The 24639-nt window shown below is 39.6% G+C and overlaps 1 protein-coding gene across 2 annotated transcripts; it reads left to right on the top strand.

The window, feature by feature from the left end:
- Positions 1–500: 500 nt before the first annotated feature.
- Positions 501–24040, top strand: atp8b2 (ATPase phospholipid transporting 8B2). Of its 2 annotated transcripts, XM_020710209.2 has the most exons (30): positions 501–678; positions 3106–3181; positions 7812–7870; positions 8880–8993; positions 9188–9286; positions 9374–9435; positions 9546–9618; positions 9842–9912; positions 10000–10079; positions 10509–10667; positions 10747–10835; positions 10973–11169; positions 11256–11376; positions 13836–13923; positions 14000–14034; positions 14135–14294; positions 14370–14558; positions 14997–15112; positions 15254–15418; positions 15641–15752; positions 16474–16579; positions 16931–17177; positions 17255–17438; positions 19003–19226; positions 19311–19394; positions 19724–19969; positions 20079–20217; positions 21379–21509; positions 22500–23096; positions 23172–24040. In XM_020710209.2, exons 2-30 carry the CDS (start codon positions 3157–3159, stop codon positions 23268–23270), a joined length of 4071 nt encoding a protein of 1356 aa, XP_020565868.1. In that variant the 5' UTR covers positions 501–678; positions 3106–3156; the 3' UTR covers positions 23271–24040. The 2 variants fall into 2 exon arrangements, with proteins under 2 accessions (XP_020565868.1, XP_011483577.1); XM_011485275.3 differs by lacking the exons at positions 501–678; positions 3106–3181 and adding an exon at positions 5248–5697.
- The last annotated feature ends 599 nt before the right edge of the window (positions 24041–24639 follow it).

Genomic DNA, 24639 nt, shown 5'->3' with positions numbered 1-24639 from the left:
CATCCAAAATAATTCAGCAGACTTTAAGGTTATAAAACAGTCAGATTAAATTTGGAGATGATGGACGAAGCAGAGCTGACAGCAGAGGGCAGCAGAGGGTATAATGACAAAAAAATACATGTTTTGATCAATAGTAAGATGTGTGCTTAATATTTTTTACAACTTCAGAGTCATCTTCTTATCCCTTGTGCTATCCTAGGAACTTTAACATTGGGAGTGGGGTTATCTAGACCCCACAAGACAGTGCGCTCAACCTTTTTTCTTCAATGATAAATGCACTTCAACGCGTGAAGCCAGTTCTGATTTTTTTCCCCCCACCGCGCATGTGCGGCAAAAGTAAACAAAACGGTCCAATTCTTAAAAGAAATGTTCTCGTAACTTTTCTTCCTGGAGATCATGAGGTGTTTAAATGGAGGTGGAGAAAGTGAAGGCTAAGTTCAAACTCTCCTCCTCCTCCTCCCCCTCCTCCTCCCCCATGTGCGGTTCCTCTCTCCTCATTGAAGTCGGTCCCTCCCTGCTAGGCTCGGATCATGTTTGCAGAGCATCCCTGGTATCCCGTTGCCTTCCTCTGCACCTCAGTGGCCTTGATTCTTCGCTCTGCCTCCAGGTCGTCCATCATGGCTGCAGCTGTGGGAGAACTTCCTCTACAAATCACTTTTTAACGCCCAATTCCAAACGGTAAGGCGCGTTTGTTTCCTGATGTTTGCTTTGACAGCTGTGTACTGGAGGGGGCTTTGAAGGAGTCCCTGTACATTTGTATGAGTCACATGCATTGTTTTAAGGAGTCTCTGTACATTTGTATGAGTCACATTTGATCAAACTCGAAGTGAAAGTTGCTCATGTCTCCGCAGACACATCAGTGTAACTGCATTTACTGTGATGTATCTGATGGATGGTCAAACAGAGCCACTTTGAGAGCTCTGTAATTAAATTATTCCTTATGAAAGTACATACTGTCTTCAGAGCGGCTCCATAGTTACCCCAAAAGGTCCTCTTAGTCTTACCTTAGTCATCTGTGGTTTTCCAGACTTCAGAGGTTTCCTTTGGTTTTGCGTGATGTACAGAATCTACCTAAACTCTAATTCCCCTATTTTGGGTTTGAGAAAATGTTTGGCATGTAAATTATATTTTCATATGAATGTGAGGTAAAAACAATCAAAACACTAAAATGTGTCAGTCAACGAGCCGCACACAAAGAGGAAATCTTCAAGTAAAAAGTGACCTTTTTCAATGTAGGTCATCTGCTTGGTGTCTATTTTGTTGTTGTTTCCTTTTGGCATTGCATGCTTCTTTACGGAGACAACAACATTGGCCCATTTTATTGTGTGTTATATTAAAAAAGAAATAAACTGCTATATTTGACAAAACTGCTCATGCAATATTTGCTTTATTCAGAAAGTATATTATTTTTTACGTTGCTAAGACTATACGTTTTTGTAGAGACTGCAAATAAATGGCCCAAAAATATTATTTAGGGAGGCTGTTTTTTTACTTTCTAAGATAGAGATTTTAAATAAATCTACAACAGTGTCAAATAGGTTGCCAATCCATTAACTTGCTCTTTTTTCCTGGGAGAGAAAGATGCAGCAAAAGGCTTATTTTTGTAACATTTAAGCTGCAATACATTGGATTGGGACCTCAGGTAGAAAACTTTGTAATTTGCAGAAAACATATCTACTTGTGATTGTTTTAGTAAATATCTATCAGCATCCAGTTGCATGAAAGTTCAGTTATTGCATTACAATAACTGTGACTATGAATCGGTTTTTCTTTCCAGAAACGTCTTAGAAATTTTCAAGCCAGAAAACGGCTTTTTTCTCATTTTTAATTTCAGAATACATAATTTTATGAAGGAAAGTTTCTTCATTGTTTGCTTTAAATCAAAAGGATGGAAAATTGGTTTTTACAGCCAAGCAAAGCGGTCTCTAGAATGAAAATTACAAATACAAGGAATTGAAACTGACATAAATTATTATGCTAAAGTAAGAAGATTTAAAAAAAAATTGGAAACAGGCTATAAGTGTAATTTATGCTCATTGTCAAGCACTTTTACACCAGTTTGCACTTATTTTTGTCATATTTTTTCCATTATAGAATCATTATTGAATGTATACATGAATTGTTTACATTAATTCACAATGAGTGCAGCAAGCACAACCTAATAACCTGAACTTAAAGATGTAAATTTTACATTTTAAATATTTTTTGATTGTAAGACTCATGTTAGGAAAACAGATAAAGTTCTGTTTCCCTAAAGAGGTTTCAAATCTGACTAAAGTTTTGCCATAAAAACATGTTTTTTATTTGCTTTTTAAGCAACATCTAAAGCAAAGTTTTTCAATCCCTTAAACCCCATCCTGATCAACAAGGTTATAGTGATTTTCAAATTAAAAGTCTCAGATTTTCTTGCAGGTGTCTCCCAAATTCTACATTTCAGATATTCTATTTTCCGGAGCTGCATGGAGGTGCTAAATGCTTGGGGAGTCTTGAAATTTCACGTTTCTACATATTGGTATTATCTCTGAGGTGACCAGAGAGCAAGGAAAATGGGCCCATCTTGAGAGAGAAAACACCAACATTGGAGTCAGTGGCTGAAAACTGATCGGACCGACTCGCATGGACAAAGGCAGAGCGGCTCTTCCACAAGAATATTGATTTTTAGGCTCACTGTCTTTAGCTCCTGTCTGCCGTGTTGGGTCTGTTAGCATGCACCACTAAACCCAAGAGAAAGATTTTTAATGCCTCATTTCTGCGGCCTCATCTGTCATCCTCTGCCTTTCAGCCCTGGCTGGCACTTAGCTCAGACGGAACACACCGAACACAAGTAATGGAGTGTGTAATAGTAATGGTTCAGCATAAATTAGGTGGAGAGACTTAATCACAGCGCACAAACAGTGTCCTAAATAACTTCCTTGCCTCCAGGCACAACATGGACAAATTCAGCTCCTTTACCTAATGTCATTTCCGCATTAAAGCTCCAATAAACCAGATAATCTAGAGGGGTTTTGTGTGTGTGTGTGTTTGTGTGTGTGTATGTATGTCCAGCAAGTAATAATGTCTTTCTTTTTTTGAATGATGTTTCTGATTCTTTCACTTCCTCTGCAGACAGACAGACAGTCTCATGGGCCACAGCAGCAGGACACCAGCTGAGTGGAGATGTTCAGAAAGAGACTTCCTCCAGGTCAGCGCTTGAAAAACGTAACATGTTTATTACATGCAGGTGTGGGGAAGAAGGAAGAAGAGGCATGTAAAAGCAGGTTGGAAATGGTGAAAAGCTTAGAGGAAGACCAAAGGGTTGGTGTGAGCAAGAAGGATGCAGAGGGTAATGTTAGATGATTGTTGTAGGAATCCCGGAGGGTCAGCAAGAACAAAAGGTTTAGAAGATAGTGTGGAGACCAGCCATGTATGGTTTAGAGACAATGGGCCAGAGAAAAAGACAACGCTGGAGGTGTCTGGGCTAAAAATGTTGAGGTTTTCTTTGACAGGATCAGGAAGTAAGAACAGGGGTCTGCAACCTGAGGCTTCAGAGCCACATTGGTTTGCCCTATAGGAAAATTGCTAACGAATAGAATAAATAATGGGTTAATTTGCACATATTCATAGCTTCTGCTGAACAATAGTGTCTAATTGTAGTCCAGAGGCTAAGTTCTTATTGTAAATCAAATCAAATCAAACTTTATTTATAAAATAGCGCTTCTGATGCATTTTGTGAAGCTCGAAGCGCTTTAACATTAAAAACAGAAAACACACAATATTACAGTAAAATAATGGCATTCACATGAATGGATCTTTTTAAAATTTGGATTCTACATGTCATGGTGGTTTCCTCGTATCATTTTTTAAATTCACGTAAATCTGATGCAGTAGGAGGATCTTGTTTGACACAAAATGTGTTTTATTTTGAAAGGAACTTGTACATCCTGCTGTCAAAAATTATTATATATAGAAAAAATGTAACACTGTTATATTTCAATTATTGCAATATTTAAAAGCAATGTTTTAAAAAATGAATGGCTTAATGACCACAAAAACATTATTAAGGTGTGTTCTTCTGCATGGTGGGACTATGCGCTCTTGGTGAGTTTTGGTAAAAAAGAAACAGGACCAAATGGCTCTTTTCGTGTTGAAGTTTGCAGACCCTTAAACCAGAGGAACAGCTCGTGTTTGATGTTTTTGGAAAAATTAGATACCAGACAGGTCATGGAAAGTTTATAAGACACATAAGAGACATTTTTACCTATCAATAGAACTGTTTAGAAAAAATATTTTGCCAGTAGTCTTTTAATCGTGATTATGCTGTTTTGAGTCAACATTAAAAAAACCTGTTGTTTTCTGGGAGATAGTTTCTGCAAAGTGGCAGGAGTTGATTAAAAATTTGCCTCTAAGTTGTGGGTAGGACTGTTGGCATGGAGTGAGCCTGCCCGCACTTCCTATCAACAATCTGTTTACACTCTCTTGCTCTAGCTTACAGCCCCTCACACCCACAACCCTAACATTATCGAGGCAAAAAAATGGCAAGCAATTCTGGAACCGTCCAGCCAGATGCCAGCTTAGACAAGGAAAACAAAGACATAAATGCATTTATTTGTCTGCAAGTGGATGCGTCAGAATGGAGTAGAGCAGGGAGCTTGTGGCTTGTTGTTGTTGTAGGGTTTACTCACTGCTTCAAGCTCTTTTAATGGCATTTTTTTTTAGTCTGCTACTGATTCAAAACTATTTGACTAAATATATATACAGAAATGCAATATTAAGCTTAATTTTCTATACATTTATATCCTCCATCGTGAGAAAGACCATGATAAAAACACTAAAAACACAGTTTTTATCGGAGTGTGTCTTTAACATTTCTTATTTTGGGGATTTTCTAACATAGAGGATTTTTAAAGTCTTCTTTTATATAGTGTTTATTGTACTTGATGGCATATTTTCTCCAAATGTGTTTTAAAATGAGTAAAAATGAAGTCTGTTGTTGTTCTTTGACATTACGCACGAGGCTTGCCTCCCTCCCAGCACGTGCTCATACACCTGTCCCGGTCCGGCCCACTGCAGTGCGCCTCTGTCCCGTCCGACTAGCGGGAAACTGCCTCCCTACAGCAGACATTTTGGGTCCAAATCCCCGTCTATAGCAATAGTCCCCGTGTAGCTGTCAGATCCAAAATGGTGCCTAGTTTCCACGTTCACCCGCCTCCTCCGATGTGAAGTCCCTGCAGAGGCAGATTCCATAGTAACACAAACGTGGTGAACGTGATTACGTAATGCTGGATCATGTTTATGATGTAGCGGATACTTGATATAGTTTTAATTGCTCGGTGGAGCTGTATCATACGGGACACGTTGAACTTTTGTGCCACACCAAGTCAAGGGTGGTGCAGTTATCTGGTGGAGCAGAGGGGTTGGGGTGGGGGTCTAAGCCCATGCTGCTCCTGACTGCACTTGCTTTTTGGAAGGAGGGAGAGGGAGCGGCGGAGGGGCAAGGGACGGAACGGTCCTACTAATCCAACCCATCCGCGCGTCCTTGCGCAGATGTGAGGGTCAGAGGCGTCGGTTCAGCGCACTTCCGAAGTTCGTTAGTTTGAAAGAAAATTAGGATGACAGTGCTGAAAGGAGCCCCGGGGATATGGTTTCCAGTTGTTTTGCATTTGCACAAAAAGAAAAAGAGCCAATGTGATGGAGGAGAGGCGAGAAAGAGGCGAACAGGTACGAGTCTGAGTGGCACCGACCAGTGGCTGCTTCTTTCATCCGTCATACCCATGATGACAAGTGAATCCAACTTTCATTCCATCTTTTTCATCGCTCTGGTTTCCACTTTTTTGTCCACATAAAGGATTTCTATTTCAATTATATTTTTGGAACTTACTTTGTACCAACTGTTCTATATTCACATCATCACATCCCAAAATAAGAGCCATTCTTTTTTCTGTTTCTTGATACTAAAATAATAAATGACTCATAGTTATTCCCAGCTTTTTTTTTTCATCTTTCAATTTTAATTCGGTGCTAGGAATTGTCTGTTCTTGTTTCTGCTCCCTGTGACACAAATCAATCCTCTAGGCGCCACCGATCTGCTTCTGCATGTTCCCAATCCTCAATCACAAAGAAAACTGGATGTGCTCTGTCATTCTACCTCTGCTACTCTGTCCCTGGCTTTTCCTCAAAGAAACATCACACAGTACAAGAGCACAAACTTATGCTCTTGACTCCTTTGGTTCTTTTCACCTATGAGGTCAGCCACAATATATGACCAGTTTCCTGCAGAGTCTGGTCTGACTCTGGTTCAGTCACAACAATGACTTTAGCATCTCATGAATCAGGCTGCAGTCATCAGCTGCTGCCTGATTCATGAGCACAGGCCATCAGGGAAGGGTGTTAAAGAGGCAGGAAGACAGCGGAGGGTAACAAATAAGCACATTCGAATTGAGACAAATTTGTTTATTTACTCTAACTTTAAAAAAAAACTAGCAATTATTGTTATTTTTTATGGTTTTAGTCTTGATAAAATTGGGGGTCTTAAAGTTTCACAAGGACAGAGTGATACTGACACAGAGTTTTCCTGTACGAAGAAAGTCTGCATCAGTGTTTCTGATGCCCTAGACGTTGTCAGATCATTAAGCACTTTGTCAACAGTTTGTTAAAGATGCTCATGCATTTAGGCTGGTTAGCTTGCTCAGGGTTGACCTGACAGGTGCAGACTGGTCCATACCAGGACAGAGATACTTGCAGTCTTTGCAGTCTGAGCCCTGGATGCCAGATCACACAGCATGATGACCTTCAGGAGGAGCAGTGAAATGCAGGGGGCGTTTGCAACATTGCAACTGCAATAAACAAATCAATAAAATAAATGTTTCATTTCTTTTTGTTTATACTTTTAGCATAACGTCCCTTAACACTAATAAAATCAATTTAGTTTTGACTCAAGACTTACGAGAGCATTGATGGATAAAAATAGATATATACAGTTGCATCCCCTTATTTATGTGTATTATCAATTTAAAGAAGACATTAATACCTCTTTTGCTAACACCCGATCCTTGTAGCGCTTTGAGACAACCTCAATCGTGAACTTTGTAAATCAACTGATCTGAGTCTTCAGCAGGACAGAGGTAGTAATGTGCTAGTTTTATTACAAATGTGGCCTTTCATGTTTGTAGGAGTCTGAAAGCTTTACAGCGAAAGAACTGCAGAGACACAGGAAACCACAGTGGTTCTGTTTATATGTTGGCTTGTGATTATAGGTTGATGGCTTCTGCTGTGCGATGTCCCTTCCTGTTGCATCTACTGCTTCTAAACCGATACTGAGAGTTGTTTTTCCGAGTGAAAGCATCTCAAAATCTACAGTTTCTAAAAGTGTGCAGACCCTATGTTTGCACACATGGACGAGATATTTTACCTAAAAATGTAGCTTATTAGTGTTAGAGGAGCTAAGAGTCATTGTTAGAGTTTTGGGGAAACAGTACCTGTTTGAATACCAGAGGATGACAGAGTGTCAGTGGTCAGAGGTTTGGCACTGTGTAGAAAACAAGAAGAGTTTCAGTTTGATTCTTTTTACATTTTCAAGTTTAAACATTTATGTTTTTGGATGAAAATCTAAGGACCGTAGAGTACTAGTGTTTGGTTACACATTATGCACATTTAGCCATTTCTATGACATCTTTTTGCTCAAACAAACTTAAACTAATGTCTGACTTGGACTTAGCTAATAATGCTGAAAAGTTGACATTTATAAATAGTGTTGCACAGATTATAATATTCAGTTTCTTGTTTTGTGCTTTTGATTTGCTCAGTTGTCTGTTTTTTCCCCTTTGTGTCTCCAGAGGAGGAGAGGAAGGTCAAAGCCAATGACAGAGAGTACAATGAAAAGTTTCAGTATGCGGTAAGAGCATCGTCTGTTGTCTACTGCTTATATCCCATGGTAGGAACTGTTTACGCCACTTACTTTGGAGATTTCAGCATTATATGTAAATGGATAAAAACAAAACAACTCTGTTTTAAGGATGAATTAAAAAGTGTTTGATTAATCTCATAAGATCAAATCTCAAATCTCAGTATGGATCTAAATTTAAAAAACACATTTTCAGAAATTGTTTGGATAAAAGGAGACTAATTACTGAAGACCTACTAATAAAAAAAATGTATCCTCATAGATTTAAAGGTAGATATGTATCCAAAACTTGTTTATTGTTTTATTCAACAAACTTTGCTTCTTCTCCAGATATTTAGGTCACCGGATTAAATGGTGCCTTCCTGATATAGTCTTTTAAACGGACCACTCCTATAGCCCTTTTTCTGGTTTTTATATCATATGTTGCTAATATGCAATGCACCATTTAATCTAGGACTCCAATTTGCATGATCTTGAATTATAAAAACACTGAAGAACATATTTTTATATGATTGTAAATAAAGCCAGGTATGAAGGGGTAAAAGAATACAACATTATCTGAAAACAAAATCAATATTTTGATATTTAATCCCTGTCAATTTTTAAGGATAATAAACCTAGACAGAAAATTATAAATAAATTCTGGAGCAAGTTCACAACTAACTTCTTATTTTTTAATTTTAATTTTAAGCTGCAGAGGATGTTAGAAATTTAGTATGGAATTTTCGTTGTTTTGTTATTACACGTTCTGAACAACTGTCTGTAGTGATTTTAACCACGTTGCCGACTTGTTGCAACTTAACCTTAACATCTGTGATTCTATCTGCCAATTTTTCTTTTTGTACAAGGCTACTTTTTTCTATCTTTTATTTTTATGTTGAAACCCCATGTTGTTCACTCTAGACTAAAATATTTGTAAAATGTCTCTTATTTAGTGTCTGATGGGAAGATATTCCTAAGTAAAATAATTCTGATGTTTCTTTATCTCCTGTCCATCCAGAGTAACTGCATCGTGACATCAAAGTACAACATCGTCACCTTTCTGCCTGTAAACCTGTTTGAACAGTTCCAGGAAGTAGCCAATACCTACTTCCTTTTTCTGCTTATTTTGCAGGTGAGAACATGTGAAGGTGTATTTTCTTTGGATTGTAAATTTCTCTAGAACCCAGCTGCTTGGAAAAGTCCCATTTTATGTGTAAAAATACATTTAAAGTGAAATAAATATTTGAGGTTGATGTGTGTTATTTAATATTAGTGGTATTTTTCAGAGTTAAATGCAAACTCCCTGTCCTCCTCCTTGTGCTTCAGCTGATACCTCAGATCTCCTCCCTCTCCTGGTTCACTACCATCGTGCCTTTGGCTCTGGTCCTGAGCATCACAGCAGTGAAGGATGCCACAGATGACTATGTGAGGATGTGTTCATGCACCACACTTTCACAAACAGGAAAAGCTGCCCATTAGTCCTGCAACACACCTCTTGTCTTTGTCTTCCAGTTTCGCCATAAGAGCGACAACCAGGTGAACAATCGTGAGTCTCAGGTTCTAATCCGAGGCTCGTAAGTCAATAGTTTCAATCTGTTGCAGTTTTTTCTGATTCTGATTAACCAGAAGTGTTTATTTAGAAGATGCTTCAGAACTGAGTCACTGTGGTTTGCTGCTGTTGCAGGCTGCAGAATGAAAAGTGGATGAATGTTCGAGTTGGTGATATTATAAAACTGGAAAACAACCAGTTTGTGGCAGTAAGTATAATAGCAGTACTTCAGTGTCAGAAACACTCAGACTAAAGTAATTCCATCAGGCTCATTTTAACCCACAAAACTCTCAAATTACACTGGATTTACTCAGTCTGCATTTATCCGATTGCTGTGCATACTGTCACCTTCATGAGGTTTTCAGTTTCAGAATTGCTGCTATTCTGTGTGTCTCATGCAGTCAATACAAACATCTCTTCTCTGTTTTCAGGCTGATGTGCTCTTGTTGTCGACTAGTGAACCTCATGGCTTGTGTTACATCGAGACAGCAGAGCTAGATGGGTAAGAAGTCCAGCGACTCATTCTTTAAATCGCATCTTCAGAATCTGCAGAGGCTGGAGGACAACACGACTAAATGTTTGTGTGCAGAGAGACAAACATGAAGGTGCGTCAGTCCATCTCGGTGACAGCTGAACTGTGTGACCCAAACCATTTGGCTTCATTTGACGGTGAGATCACAGAACAAAACGTGTCTTGGTTGTTTTGCAAGTGGGATTCATTTGTTTTATTACTGCATGTTCCTGCAATTGATGGAAAGATTGCTTACGATTATGCTGACTTTCTGTCCTCCACTGCCACCAATGAATGTCATCGCCCACCCACCAGCAAAAGAGCTTTGAATCAGCAAAACACTCCCCACAGTTCTCACCTGCCCGGGGAAACGCATTACTGCAGCACAGCAACCCACTCACTGCTTCATATCGCCTTACAGTATTCTGGTTTCTGCCTCTGAAATACGTGCACAAAAACACAATGAAGGTGATGGATCACACTGCAGGAGGGGAAAGTGTCTTGCAGTAGCTGCATTTGACTGTTAACTGACAAGTGGAAGCAACTTATAAAAGTATATTGTCTTATTGTGTCCCTTTTGTTTGAAGGGGAAGTGATGTGTGAGCCTCCCAACAACAAGTTAGATCGTTTTTGTGGGACGCTTTACTGGAGGGAGAAGAAATACCCCCTGACTAACCAGAACATGCTGCTTCGAGGGTGCGTCCTTCGCAACACGGAGGCCTGCTATGGCCTTGTTATTTTTGCAGGTGTGTCTGCGAGTGTTTTCATGTCTAATGTCTTTTTAATGCGTATACTCGGCCAGGATTGACATTTTGCTTGTTTTAGGTCCAGATACCAAACTAATGCAGAACAGCGGTCGCACAAAGTTCAAACGCACAAGCATTGACCGCCTCATGAACACTCTGGTCCTCTGGGTAAGACTCCAAAAACGTTTACTTTATATATCTGTAGATTTCCTCTGAGTGTCAGGAATTTAGTTTTAAATGTGAACTTTATTGAAATGTCTATAAAGGGTTTAGTTTCTAACATCTCATTTTTGGGGATCTTTCAGATCTTTGGCTTTCTAGTGTGTATGGGGGGGATCCTGGCTGTCGGCAACGCAATATGGGAGAAAGAAGTGGGCTTCTTGTTTCAAAGCTTCCTTCCCTGGGACCCTCCTGTGGACAACTTCCTGTTCTCAGCCTTCCTTTCTTTTTGGTCCTACGTCATTATTTTGAACACAGTGGTGCCCATTTCTCTTTACGTCAGGTAGGAAGGCGTGTAGTAAATCATAAGATGGGATGCACAGAATCCAAAGGGAAAAAATCATCCTCCTTGTTTTGTCTGCTCGTCAGCGTGGAAGTGATCAGGCTGGGTCACAGCTACTTCATCAACTGGGACCAGCAGATGTTCTGCTCGCAGTGCAACACGGCAGCTGAAGCCCGGACCACCACACTGAATGAGGAACTGGGCCAGGTGGGCACTCTGTTGCTAAGTTTCTGTTGCCAGACTGCTTTCAAGGCTGGAAGTAAATACACATCTGGCCGTCACTTCTAAAACAAGACAGATCCAGTCACATTCTAAACACTTGTGTTCTTCAACTCGGCGTCTTGTCCCTCACTTCCCTCTTGATTTTCTTAAATGAAGTTAGCTCAGAGAGGAAAGAATTGACTCTATAAATATCCTAGTGTTGCAGGGCTGATAGATTTTCTTACTGATCATCACTGTGTCTCTGCGCTTTAAGAGCTTGTGGTCTGAGTGACTCTATCTTCTGCCTGAAACTGAACAGCAGAGCTGAAGTGGTGTTGACAGCCTTTGTGAACAGAAACTACACATTTCTCCTTTTGCTCCACTTTGGTCACACGACCTGCAGGACGAGCAGACAGATATAGACTGCCAGCTACACTAACAGCAGTAAAAGAGAAACTTACTGATACATTAAACTTTCAAACAACACGATAATAAAGCAATGAAATCCATATTCAAACTCACCAACTCATTAAGCAGTAGGGGCGCAGCGATTAGTTAACCTAATTGAGGAATCGATTTATATTCCTAGGATCCAATCAGATTGATCTGTCCGAGGCAAGTTGTTAATCAAATCAACCACTATCATTTAAAAAAATGAAATGAATTGATTATATAGATGTTGAAAAATACCATTTGTTTACTATAATGTAGAAACGACCAACTACCATAACAGCAGACAACACATGTGTGATGGGAGCAAAAAATATTGAAACACCTTAAATTTAGCAAAGATTTATTTACCAATAACAGTCTAAAAATAAACTGACTTATAGTTGTAGTGACATCAGCTTAACAGGGCCATCAGGTAAAATGGGCCACATAAGGTTAGAGCATCTCAGCTCTTAACAGCCAGTGAATGCAAACAATATAAACTGTTGCCACAGCAGTGCTTGACAATTAAGAATTGATTTGATTGGTCTATGGTTGCTATGTTTGGTGGGGCAAAGCCTCCGATTAAGAAAACTTCACAGTGAGTTCCCTAACATACCTAATCATAACTGTCATTAATAAGTTTGATTCAATCCAAATCAATTCAATTTTATTTGTGTAGCCCAATATTACAACAATAGTCGTCTCAACCGGCTTCATACCGGTAATTGTATAAGAACATGAAATTAGTCATATACTAATACAAATACACTAGGTATTGGCTAAACTAAACTAAACTAAACAGACTAAGCTAAACGGGGCATCCCTGCCTTAGACCCTCTTTCTCTGTAAGAAGAAAAAAGGAAAACCTCAGGGATGTCCACATAAAGGAGGGATCCTCTCCCAGGACGGACAAGCGATATAACAGGACTTTAAGAGAAGAATGAGCTTATCTTACTCTACAACTACACATCCACTACAACTACACATCCAGATGGATGAACCACAAAACAAGAGATATGCATAGACATGTCAGAAAAAGCTACGGACAACATTAGAATTCCAGCAAAAGGTCAGTACAAAACAAATGCATATAGATGATTATGTAAAAATACTTTTGCTGATAGCTTTTATCAGATTTATTTTTAATGTTTTATTAAATAAAATTATTTTGTGATGAAAAATCGTTTTTTTTAAGTGGCCCACTTTTCCTTCACACGTTCAAGTCTATTGAGCCACACAGTTTAGCTGAAATGAGCCATGTTGTGAGTTGATTTTTATCAAAACCAATTAAAGTTTTACTTATTAAAGTTTTCTTTGTAATTAATGTTGCCATGGCCTCAAATAAAGGACTGCAATAGAGAAGCAGGTGCTGCTAAAACAGGAAGTTCAAAAGCTGAACACTGAGAAACACACACTGGAACAAGAAACTTGCAGGTTCACTGACAGCAACTCAAGAGCAGCTGAAAAGGGACCTTTTCATGGAGTTTAGAGATGGACAGTGGCGTGCCAACTGGAAGATCCTGCAGACTTCTCCTGCAGAGATGCGAACTGAATTAAGAAAACAAAAATAACAAATTTATAGATCATTTTTACAAAAAAGGTATTAAAAAGGTATAAAAAAGTACCAAACAGAAGTAAAACTAACCTAACCTCAAAAGTACAAAAATAGATTTTCTGAAATCACAATCGTGACACCTGGGGGAGCCGGTTTAGCTCGTGCTGGTTTGCAGCACCTTCCGTCCGTGAAACCAGAGTTCGACTCCGGGCTGCTCCCTGTTCCCTTCTCTACCTCTGTGCCAGTCCCAAGCCCGGTTGCTTTGAGAGGGTTGCGTCAGGAAGGGCATCCAGCGTAAAACATTGCCAAGTTTACCATGCGACTCATTCCCTGATGGGAAAAGCCAAAAGAGAAACAACACAATCATGACACCTGGGCCAATCTAGAACAAGATATTTTGATTCAATAAATCTCCAGTCAGGATAAAATAATGAAACAGTTAAAAAAATTGATATTGGTTTGTACGTTATTATTTAAGGTTGAATACATCTTCAGTGATAAAACTGGGACTCTGACTCAGAACATCATGACCTTCAACAAGTGTTCCATCAATGGACAATCATATGGTATGTAGATACACTCATGAATGCTCGTGCTGGGTGACGTTACTTCTCATGGAAATCATTGTTGTCTTTCTTTCAGGTGAGCTAACAGGCCCGTTGGGAATACAGCCAACGGTGGGTATATTTACTGATATAAATTGAAATCAAAACTTTCTTTTATGCACACACTGCATTTTTTCATGTTTGCTCTCACTTTTTATCTTCCAATCCTCAGAGGCTGAACTTCACTCCCCTGAACCCCCTGGCAGATCCAAACTTTTGTTTCTATGACGAGAAGCTGCTGGAGTCAGTTAAAGTGGGAGACTCGCACACGCACGAGTTTTTCCGTCTGCTCTCCCTCTGTCACACCGTTATGAGTGAGGAGAAGAGTGAAGGTGGGTAGAGGGGAGTCGCCTCCAGGACAGCACCTGGACATTCTATTCTTACAGTTCTCTCATCCGTCTGTACAGGGGAGCTGGTTTATAAAGCTCAGTCTCCAGATGAGGGTGCTCTGGTGACGGCAGCTCGGAACTTCGGCTTTGTGTTTCGCTCTCGAACACCTGGTACCATCACCACCACAGAGATGGGTCAGACGGTCACCTACTCACTGCTGGCCATACTGGACTTCAACAACATACGCAAGAGGATGTCAGTGATAGGTGTGGAAGAGTTTCTTTGTCAGCTGGAGATCAGGAAAGTCGATATTAGATACAGAAATCAAGATAAAAAGTTGTGTTGATTTGGAAATCTTATTAATTGTTTATCTTGATTATAGATTTTATGCTTTTTTTAATAACAAGTCAATTTTGAAGTTTTGATAAAGCAAAAATATTGGCATTTCTAGTAAAATTGATTAGGAACTTATAGACTTTGAAGAAATTCAAAGATAAATTTAACTCTCCAGTTTTTTTGGGGGGTTTAATAGTGATTACAGATTTTAAATGTCATCAAATTTCAATAGACTCTGTGAGTCATGTCATACTTTCTGTAATAAAAAGAAATGACATCATGGAAGCAAGCTCTGGAGGAGAGATCTGGCCATTTAAAGGGACTTCTTTTATTAATTTTCTTTTTTTTTATCACTGTCATTTACTCAGTGCGTAACCCAGAGGGCCGGATCCGTCTGTATTGCAAAGGAGCCGACACTGTGCTAGTTGAGAGGCTCCAACCCTGCAACCAGGAACTGATCAGCATCACTTCTGACCACCTTAATGTAAGGAAGCAAGAACAGTTCAAATGTTGCACTGCCATCTAGTGTCCTATTGCTCAAACTGCATTTAAATAAAATTCTGAATAAAATATTCATAATTGGATATAATCCGCGATGTGTTATTTGTTTGGTTTCCTGTTAAAGGAGTACGCAGCAGATGGGTTGCGGACGCTCGCTCTGGCCTATAGGGACCTTTCAGAGGAGGAGTGGGAGGCCTGGTCAGAGAGCCACCGGTTCGCAGACAAGGCCACAGACTGCAGGGAGGACAGGCTGGCAGCAACTTATGACAAAATAGAACAAGAAATGCTAGTGGGTCTCTTCCATGACTTTTTTTAGATTTGTGATTTTTTATTCAATCCATTCATTTCCTATGATTTATTATTTAAATAAAAAATGTATTGTTCTATCATAAACAGTAAAAGTTTTGATTGCTTTTTATTACCATTTTCAAACAGGTTGCAATTTTTGCGTGTGCCTGTAGCTAGGTATGTTTGTGTGAAACAAATGCATTGTTTATTTCTGTGTGCCTAGCTTTTAGGTGCCACTGCTATAGAGGACAAGCTGCAGGAAGGTGTCCCAGAAACCATTGCTCTCCTCTCGCTGGCCAACATTAAGATCTGGGTTCTTACCGGGGATAAGCAGGGTGAGGCGGTCACTGCAGTGTTCAATACAGTCAATTTTAAACATAGTTTTGCTCGCTAGTAAAATAAAAAGAATGCACCACTATGTTTGTGAGCAAAATAATGACTGCAGGGACATCAAAAGAAAAGAAAGATGGTGCTGTGATGATTGTGGGGTTCAGGCCTCAGCTAGACAGAAATTCTGGGATTTAACTTAAAGTAAACTTTGATTAAAAAGGCTCAGAAACCTCAGCGAACAGAGGCGATGTTACCATCCAGACTGACCTGAAATTTTCCACACAGGGTCACCAGATCTGCTGCTAAACATAGTTTTTTTTTTCTTTTTTGCTTCTCTTTGTTTTTGGTTTTACATTCACTGCCTTAAATTTTAGAATATTGTGATCAAAATAACAATGGCTCTTATGCAACAGTGGGTATAATTGATTATATGTGATTGTATTTCCCTATTTTAAGGCTTGCTTGGATCAAATGACTTATTGTTATGTGCAAATACACCGTATAGTAGAATTTGATGCTGTACTTTTACACAACACAGCAAAAGCCCCTTTGGATTATCCTGGAAAAAGAAAATAAATAAGGCAAAACATTTCTTTGCATAATCAATTTCTGTTAGTAGGAAGATGTTTCATAGTGGAAAAATGAAGCAGCCAAATATTTAGACAACTTTAAACAACAAATATAAATATATATTTCTTTCTTTCCTCCTTTTTTTCCCCCTCACAGAGACAGCTGTCAACATAGGATATTCATGCAAGATGTTAACAGATGATATGACTGAGGTGATCATCATCAGTGGACACACCGTTCAGAGTGTTCGTCATGAACTCAGGTCAGTTTTCTTTTTTTTTTTAGTGCAGATTCTCCCAAATCTCATGTGTAAAATACACACTAGAACATCAAAGGACATACATATTAGCAAGAAAAAGTCAAAAATGCACACATGATTGGAGTTAGAAAGTATTTTACCATTGCCGATACTTTAAGTTGTCCCACTGAAAGATGAGTTTTTATCTGTGATGTCCATCAGACACACTCAACTGTGAGGGTCAATATGTAAGAGGTTAAATCTTCCTGTAGAGGAGCAAACACTAAAGTGTACCAAGATTTTGAAAGGGAGGACTCCATTTCCAAATGTTTATCACTAGACACTGATGACGCTCAGTTTGTGTTCCCTGTCCAGGAGGGCGAGGGAACGGATGCTTGCGCTGTCGCGTGCCAGAGAAGAAGGGAAAGGGATAGAGGGATGGGCAGAGGCAGGTTTTATGAGAAATGGATGCAAGGAAGGACAAGCAGGAGATGGAACAGCAGATGGAGGAGGAGAAGGAGCAAGGAAACCCTCTCAGTGTCCTCCCATTCCTCCCATTCCCTCAAACCTCATGGACAGCATCTCTGGAGAGTTTGCCCTCGTAATCAGCGGTCACAGCCTGGTATGATCTCTTGTTTTCTTCATCTAATATTCAAGTGCAGATTCGAATGTTGATTCTTCTTCTCCGTCCTCTTTCAGGCTCACGCCCTGGAACCAGACATGGAGGAAGAGTTTCTGTCGACGGCTTGTGCGTGCAAAGCGGTGATCTGCTGCAGGGTCACCCCACTGCAAAAAGCCCAGGTGGTGGAGCTCATCAAGAAGCATAAGAAGGCCGTCACTCTGGCCGTAGGAGACGGCGCTAACGATGTCAGCATGATCAAAAGTGAGTTTTGCCACTAGGGAAGGATCAATGCGTGACATTTAGGAAGAAGAAGTGTAGCTAGATTATTGTTAGAAGACAGAGAATCGAGTTCTTCGTCTGTCTTTAAGCTATGAACATTCTCAGCAGAAGTAGGCTCTGTGTGGAAAGATGTGTGTTGCACGTGTTGTGACGTGTCAGTAAGTTTAGAAACTGGATTCTACTGACTGCAGTGTTTCCAAATCCTTCTTACCAACAGGTTGGTCTTTTCTCCAAACATCAATGTTTCTAAAAGTGAAGACTAATGAAAACTCCTGATTCTATCCTCTATTTTAGTCAGAGTTGTGCAAAAGTTGCCACATCTTTTGTGGCTGAATTTTATGTCAACACTTTTACATTTACGTTTCTTGAAATGTATCCGTGTAGAAGAAAGAAGAAATGCAATCAGTATCTCAGTGAAGGGTTGGGTCACTTCCTGGAACTTCTGAAGCCAGACTCACAAACACAAGCATGGGTGTAGTGCTAAGACTGAAACACAAACTTCTGCTTCTTAGTGGTCTGAATTTAAACTTTCAGTTTAAATTCTTTTAAATGAAACGCTGTGTGAGCTTATTTAGGGAATGTTTTTATTCAGTTTGTAGTTCTTTTTTACAGACACAGAATTTTGTTTTTTTGAGCTGTTGTTGCTGTTAATTATTATGAAAATTATCCAAATGAATCACTAATGTCCTCAAAGTGATGGCTCGTTAAATAACATATCATCAGTTAAATAACAAAAAGTTAAGGTAACTGAGCTAATCAGTGAATTTTTAGTTATGAAGGATGTGACTATTGTTTGAATAATTTAACAGTTTATCTTCTTCTTATATAAATATATATCATTTTTATTTTAATCAGTCAAGTTAACTAAATAATTCCTTAATTACAAATTTTTTATTTAGTTTAATGGAGATTGTTTTTGTTCCAGATAAAATGTAATTGTTGCAGCTCCTATGACAAACACTTTGTTGTTTCTGAAGTACATTTTACAGCTCGTGCAATGCTGCACATTTCTACCTTATTCTGCATTCTGTTTGTCTTCTTGTAGAGATTTTTTTTTAAATCCTTTATCTGTTTATCTGTTATGTTGAGCTGCTGGATGCTGCTGCCCTAACAAAACCAAACATGCAAAAGTCTGTGACAGTATGTGACAACCACAGTCTGCTGGGTCCTTTTTTTGCTCGAATGTCACTTTAAGGGTACATGCATTAAATTAAACATAAAAAGATGGAACATGTACTCTGTTACTTGTACGTTATTAATTTTTCTCTGATGCATCTTTAAGGAGTGTCACCCTGAAATCCTTTTATTATTATTTCAACTAATACATCTTTTTTGCTCATATTTCCTGTTTAAAAAAACAAACACATTGATTTGATGCATATGCTTTAAAACTCTTTTTATTTTAACCTTTTTAGCATTTAAGCCCATAAATTGGGATTCTTTGTACATCTTTTGTTTTTTTCTTCTTTGCATAAATGAGGAGTCTTGCATTTCCAGCTTTACAAAACCTAATTTGACAGGTTTTACTCCTTCATCTCTCCGTGAGGTGCTCATATCGGTGTCGGCATCTCCGGGCAGGAGGGGATCCAGGCCGTTCTCGCCAGTGACTACTCCTTCGCCCAGTTCCGCTTCCTCCAGCGCCTGCTGCTGGTCCACGGCCGCTGGTCCTACCTGCGCATGTGCCGTTTCCTCTGCTACTTCTTCTACAAGAACTTTGCCTTCACCATGGTGCACTTCTGGTTTGGCTTCTTCTGTGGTTTCTCTGCCCAGGTCAGAAGAAAACACACAAACCAGCAGGGGTTGGGGAAGGGTCATTATCTCCATTTTGACTGTATGTGTGTCTCCTTCTTATAGACGGTGTATGATCAGTTCTTCATCACACTGTACAACATTGTGTACACGTCCCTCCCTGTGCTGGCCATGGGGATGTTTGACCAGGTCTTTAATGTTTGCTCCTTTGCATTCCAGCTCACATTCTACAACTAGTATTCTTTATTTCACAAATTTTAGACTCTACAAGTATTTTTGCAATTTTAAGTCTGATGGGAAACTACGTTAAGCTCTAAGTTAGTGTCTGTTCATTTTTTTTCTTCACATTGTTTCTCCATCTATTTTTAATCGTCCCCCATGAATAGTTTTCTTCCCGCTTTGACTTCACATGCTTATGCTTGCATTTTTCTTTTTCAAACCACTAGACCACTATCCTGCCTTTTTACCATTGTTCGTCTTATTATAGCTGATGAGGTCTCTCACTTCCTCTATTACAGGATGTTCCAGATCAGAGAAGCCTGGAATATCCCAAGCTGTATGAACCTGGGCAGCTCAATCTCCTCTTCAACAAGAGAGAGTTCTTCATCTGCATTACTCAGGGCATCTATACATCAGTGGTGCTGTTCTTTGTTCCTTACGCTGTGCTGTCAGATGCCACTCAGAGCAACGGAGTTCCCCTGGCAGACTACCAGAGCTTTGCGGTCACAACAGCAACAGCCCTGGTTATTGTGGTCAGTGTGCAGGTGAGAGAAACCGGATTGATGCTGGAATCAACTGTATTCAACTCATTTGAACTCCATATAAGCATGCACTGCCCCTGGTCTCTTAAATCTCGTCTGCATGGTTTTACAGATCGCTCTGGACACGGGATTCTGGACTGTCTTCAACCATGTGTTTGTGTGGGGCTCTCTGGGCTCCTTTTTCACAATCATGTTTGCGCTGCACAGCCAAACCCTCTTCAGAAATCTTCCCAATCAGTTCCACTTTGTAGGTAAGTTTCATGCTTTTTCTTCAAAAAGCAAACTTCAGTCAGATATAAGGGTGTTTTAGTGTCTTGTAATCTCTGACATTTGAGTCATACGGCGGTAAGGGTGATAGTGGAATAGTGGATCTATATTAAATAGCACGGAAACACTAAAGCTATGTTCACACGGCCCTCAGCAACATGCGCTGAATCGGCCACTTCAAATGACAAGTCTATAGAAATGTTTTTGCGTTCAAAACTTGCGTTTCCATGTAGCCACACCATTTTCAGGCTCTAAGCGGTCAAACTTTGACCAATCGGGGTCTCGGATTTGGCAGTGACGTACGGATGACGTCCCCTTTAATCATGAAACTGCCAAAATTGATCATGGTTTAGTGTGTTCTTGAACACGCGTCACATGCCCAGTGTGTCTCTAGCTTCACGCTTTATTACTAAAAGCAATTTCTCACAATACAAATCATAAGAATCCTTTCAATGGTTGCAGGTGTATAAAATCCTTCATACTCTGAAGTGAGGAGCCTCGCTTCTCTATTACAATCTGATGGACAATTTTGGGTTTGTTAGTTGCCAGGAGTGAGATATTACCCAAGAACTTGCACAAAGTGGGAAGTTTGGAGGAGGGGGGGATTATGGATTGCTTTTTTGTAAATGGGCGTTTGATCCAGAGATTGTTAGCAATGCCATGTGACTTTGAGGCAACAGTTGAGATCCAACATAACCCCACCAGTGCACAAAGCAAAGTCCACAAAGACATGAGTCAGGTTGGGGTAGAAGAACTGTATCCATCTGCAAAGACTTCTGACCGCAACCTGATGGATCACCTGTAGGTTGAACTAGACTGAAGACTGTGGGCCAGATCTTCTTGTCCACCATCAGTGCTGGACCTCAAAAATGTGCGTCTGGGAGAAAGGTTTAATATTCCCATGAACTCTCCTAAACCTCCTAGAAAATGTTTCCAGAGGAGCTGAAGCTGTTGAAGCTGCAAAGGGTGTGCCCACGTCATATTTAACCTTATGGATTAAAATAGTGTTACTTAAATTCATCACATGAAAGAACACTTTTGGCAATATTGTGTATTTGCAGTTTAAAGTAATTTCATTCAGTGAGTTAGCAAAAAAGAGGTTTTTATCAACACTTGTTCATGTTTTTGTGTGTTTGTGAGTACAGGTAGTGCCCAGAACACCTTGTTGCAGCCAGTTGTGTGGTTAACTATTGCGCTGGCCACTGCAATATGCATAGTTCCAGTTTTGGCATTCCGCTTCCTCAAGCTGGACCTCAAGCCTCAACTCTCAGACACGGTGAGGAAACTAAAGTTCTCGTTTTATGATCCCTCTGTTTCTGCACTCTTGTCTTCCCAGTGTGTCCCTTTATAAATCAATGATTAAATGCATATTCAGCATTATTGGAGAATGTGAAATGACAAATTTGTGCTGTCACAAGTTTTGTGCACTCTCAATACCCTGCAAATGTTTAAATTGATCAGTGTACCCAAATGACGGAAGTGTGAATAAATTAAAGTTTCGTTTTTGACATCACTGGTCAATCAAGCAGAGCAACTCTTAAGGTAGTGTGAGGAAATTCCTGATCTCATTTACATGTAGTTTCTCTGCTAAGTGAGAAGTTGTTAGTTTCACTGGGCAGCTTACTGCATCACTGCTACATTTGAAAGGAGAAATTCAATATTTGGGGTCCCAACCGGGAAAAAAATAGCAAGAAAATCTTATCAAAGGGTTCAAATGCAGATGGGTAATCAAAAAAAAAGATAGAAAAGAAAATGTGTGTGGTATTTGTTACAGATCATTTAAGAAAAATGTTTGTGATTAAAGGTCAGACTTTTTCATTATATTCTGACTTAAATCTAACAACTCTGGCTTTAATCTCAGATTTATATATTTTATTTCAATTTTTTTTCCTTACAGCTTTTTAAATTTATTTTGAGAATTGTTAGGCTTTATTTTGAGAAACTTTTATCTTAGAGCTCTGACTTTAAATTTAAAAACATTCAATCTCAGGATTATTTTTTTAGAATGGCGACCATTTTTGTTTCAATATGTGTTTAATTTTCTAATTCTGACTTCAGTCTTGCAATTTTGACTTTTTTAACATTTATCATAGGCTTTAATTTTCTATTCTTTTAATTCTGACCTTAGTGTTTTCAATTTTGATATTTTAGCCATTTTTCTGATTTATCAATTTTTAATATGAGTTTTTGTGTCTTTTTCAAAATAATTCTGACATTATTAGCAATAAAAAACATTTTATATGGTATTGTACCCTGTCGTCCTCAGGTGCGTTATACTCAGCTGGTGCGTCAAAAAAGGCGTAAACCAGCAGGTCGCAGCATGGGAGGTGTCTGGCGCGGCACTGGCAGCGTGTCAGAGGGTCGGCTGGGGGCTCGTGGTGGTTCCAGGAGGTCAGGCTACGCCTTTGCACACCAAGAAGGCTTTGGAGAGCTGATCACATCTGGGAAAAACATGAGGCTGTCGTCTCTGGGCCTAGCCTCCTTTGCATCCAGACACAGCACCGGCTGGATCGACACACTGCGCAGGAAGAAGAATAACCCCACGCCTCCTGGCACCTCAGGGGAGAACAGCCCTGCACTCAGCATTGTCTCTGGATCGGTTCCCCCACTTTCCAACTCCTCCTCTGTCCTCGGGGGCTCTCAAGAAACTCCCATTGAGGAGGAAGCGGTCACAGCCCCAGCTCAGAATACAGACTCTGACCTTGCAGTGTGTAAACAGACGTCAACATCTGCAGTCTCAGAAGCAGCTAAACCTCACGGTTCAGCTCAGGCCAACGCAGCAGGGGTCTCCACCTCCATAAGAGGGAGACCCCACGTGAAAGACTCATCGGGAGGCTGGGCACACTCTCTAGGGACTGTTCAGGTCAGCCACTGTTTATATTGGACTGAATAAAAAGAAGTCATATACATTCTCTTATTAAATTCTCTTGTTTAACAGGAAAGCCTCTTTAGCTGGAAGGGGATCACAACTCGTGCCAGAGCATCCAACAGAGCAGGATCTCCCTCCGTTGCTGGGGAAACAAGCCATGTCGTCTAGATGGATGAATCCCATTTGCCTTCTATCTACCACCTCTTTGCATGCTTCTCTGGAGCGAGGCAAAGACTGCAGCAAACAGACTGTTAATTTTATCTGCCCAGTGTCCTTGTCCTAAAATAATTGTCATTACAACAGAAAAACGGGAGGAAGTGGCGCGTTTTGAGGACACGGACTGTCTCTGTCTATATCAGACTACATTGTGGGTTTATTGAACTTCCCGATTTACAAGATGATGGTGACCGATGACTTTAGCAGAGATTTGCAATATTGAAGAGAAGATCAGCAGAACAAGCCGTTCATGAAACACGTGTCTCTGCTTGATTTCACGAGCCTTAAATGTCCTCACACCGAGAAGAAGCGTAAATATTAACGTCAGCCTCTAGGTTTTTCAATCACTTTTCCTAATATGAACAATCACTAAAACACATCTGTCAAGATGAAATGGGTAAAGTGCTGGCATCTTTGTTTGTAAAAGTCTGCAGTTAAAAACGTGCTTGTTTATCTGAGTTCTCAGTGAGAACGTTATTTTATTGTACAAGAAGCAATCAAACAATTAGACTTTTTTTGCTCTTTCACCTGCTGTTTTCATCTATTTTGCATCATATTGATGTGTCCATAAGAGCCTTGATACGTTGCATCTTTAATCAAGCCTGTTAGAGCTTTGATTTGGAAAGTTTTGGTCTATTAAAGGTCAAAATACATTTGTGTAACATAGGTTGAGAATTGGTGCAAGAAAGCACTAAGAGAATAAACAGGAACAATCTAAAGTACTGTTTTGTGTTTTTATTTTATTATTAATCTGCTAGCTTATGTATATGTTTATTGAAAACATTGTGTCTTTCAATGCTCCTGCGAAAGCACTGACCCCTGATCCATTACCAGGTTGGATAATCATTAAGCAAAGTAATCAAGACTTTCTCAAAACACATTCTATACTAGCTATGAAATTGTATCGTAAGAAACAACTTCCATGTACAAAACACATGGTGCTCATGCAAATACCAGTTCATGCAGCCATTCAAATTTCATGCAGAAGCTGAGAATTTTGGTCTAAACCACAAAAATCCCAGTGATATCTGATCTTTATTTATCATCGCACAACATCAACTTTTGTGCTTAGATCAGCACAAAAAGTGACAAATTTGTCATAATATCTATTTTCTACAGTATTTTTTCACAAAAGTTTCAGAAAACATAATTTAACAGAAAAATATGATTTGAAATAATTATTGTCCTGCATTTAGATATAATTCAGAGTCTGTCAGAACGAATAAAGATAAAGAGGAGGAGAGTGAAAATGTTTCAAGAGCTTTTTTTGTAATGACGCTGGGGAGGATTTCCTCTGCTGCACAAGGGGAAGAGCGCAGGG

This window comes from Oryzias latipes, chromosome 16 (genome assembly GCF_002234675.1).
Source record: "Oryzias latipes chromosome 16, ASM223467v1".
Taxonomy (NCBI): Eukaryota; Metazoa; Chordata; class Actinopteri; order Beloniformes; family Adrianichthyidae; genus Oryzias; species Oryzias latipes.
Note: the sequence above shows the minus strand (reverse complement) of the source record. Positions and strands in the feature narration are given on the sequence as shown.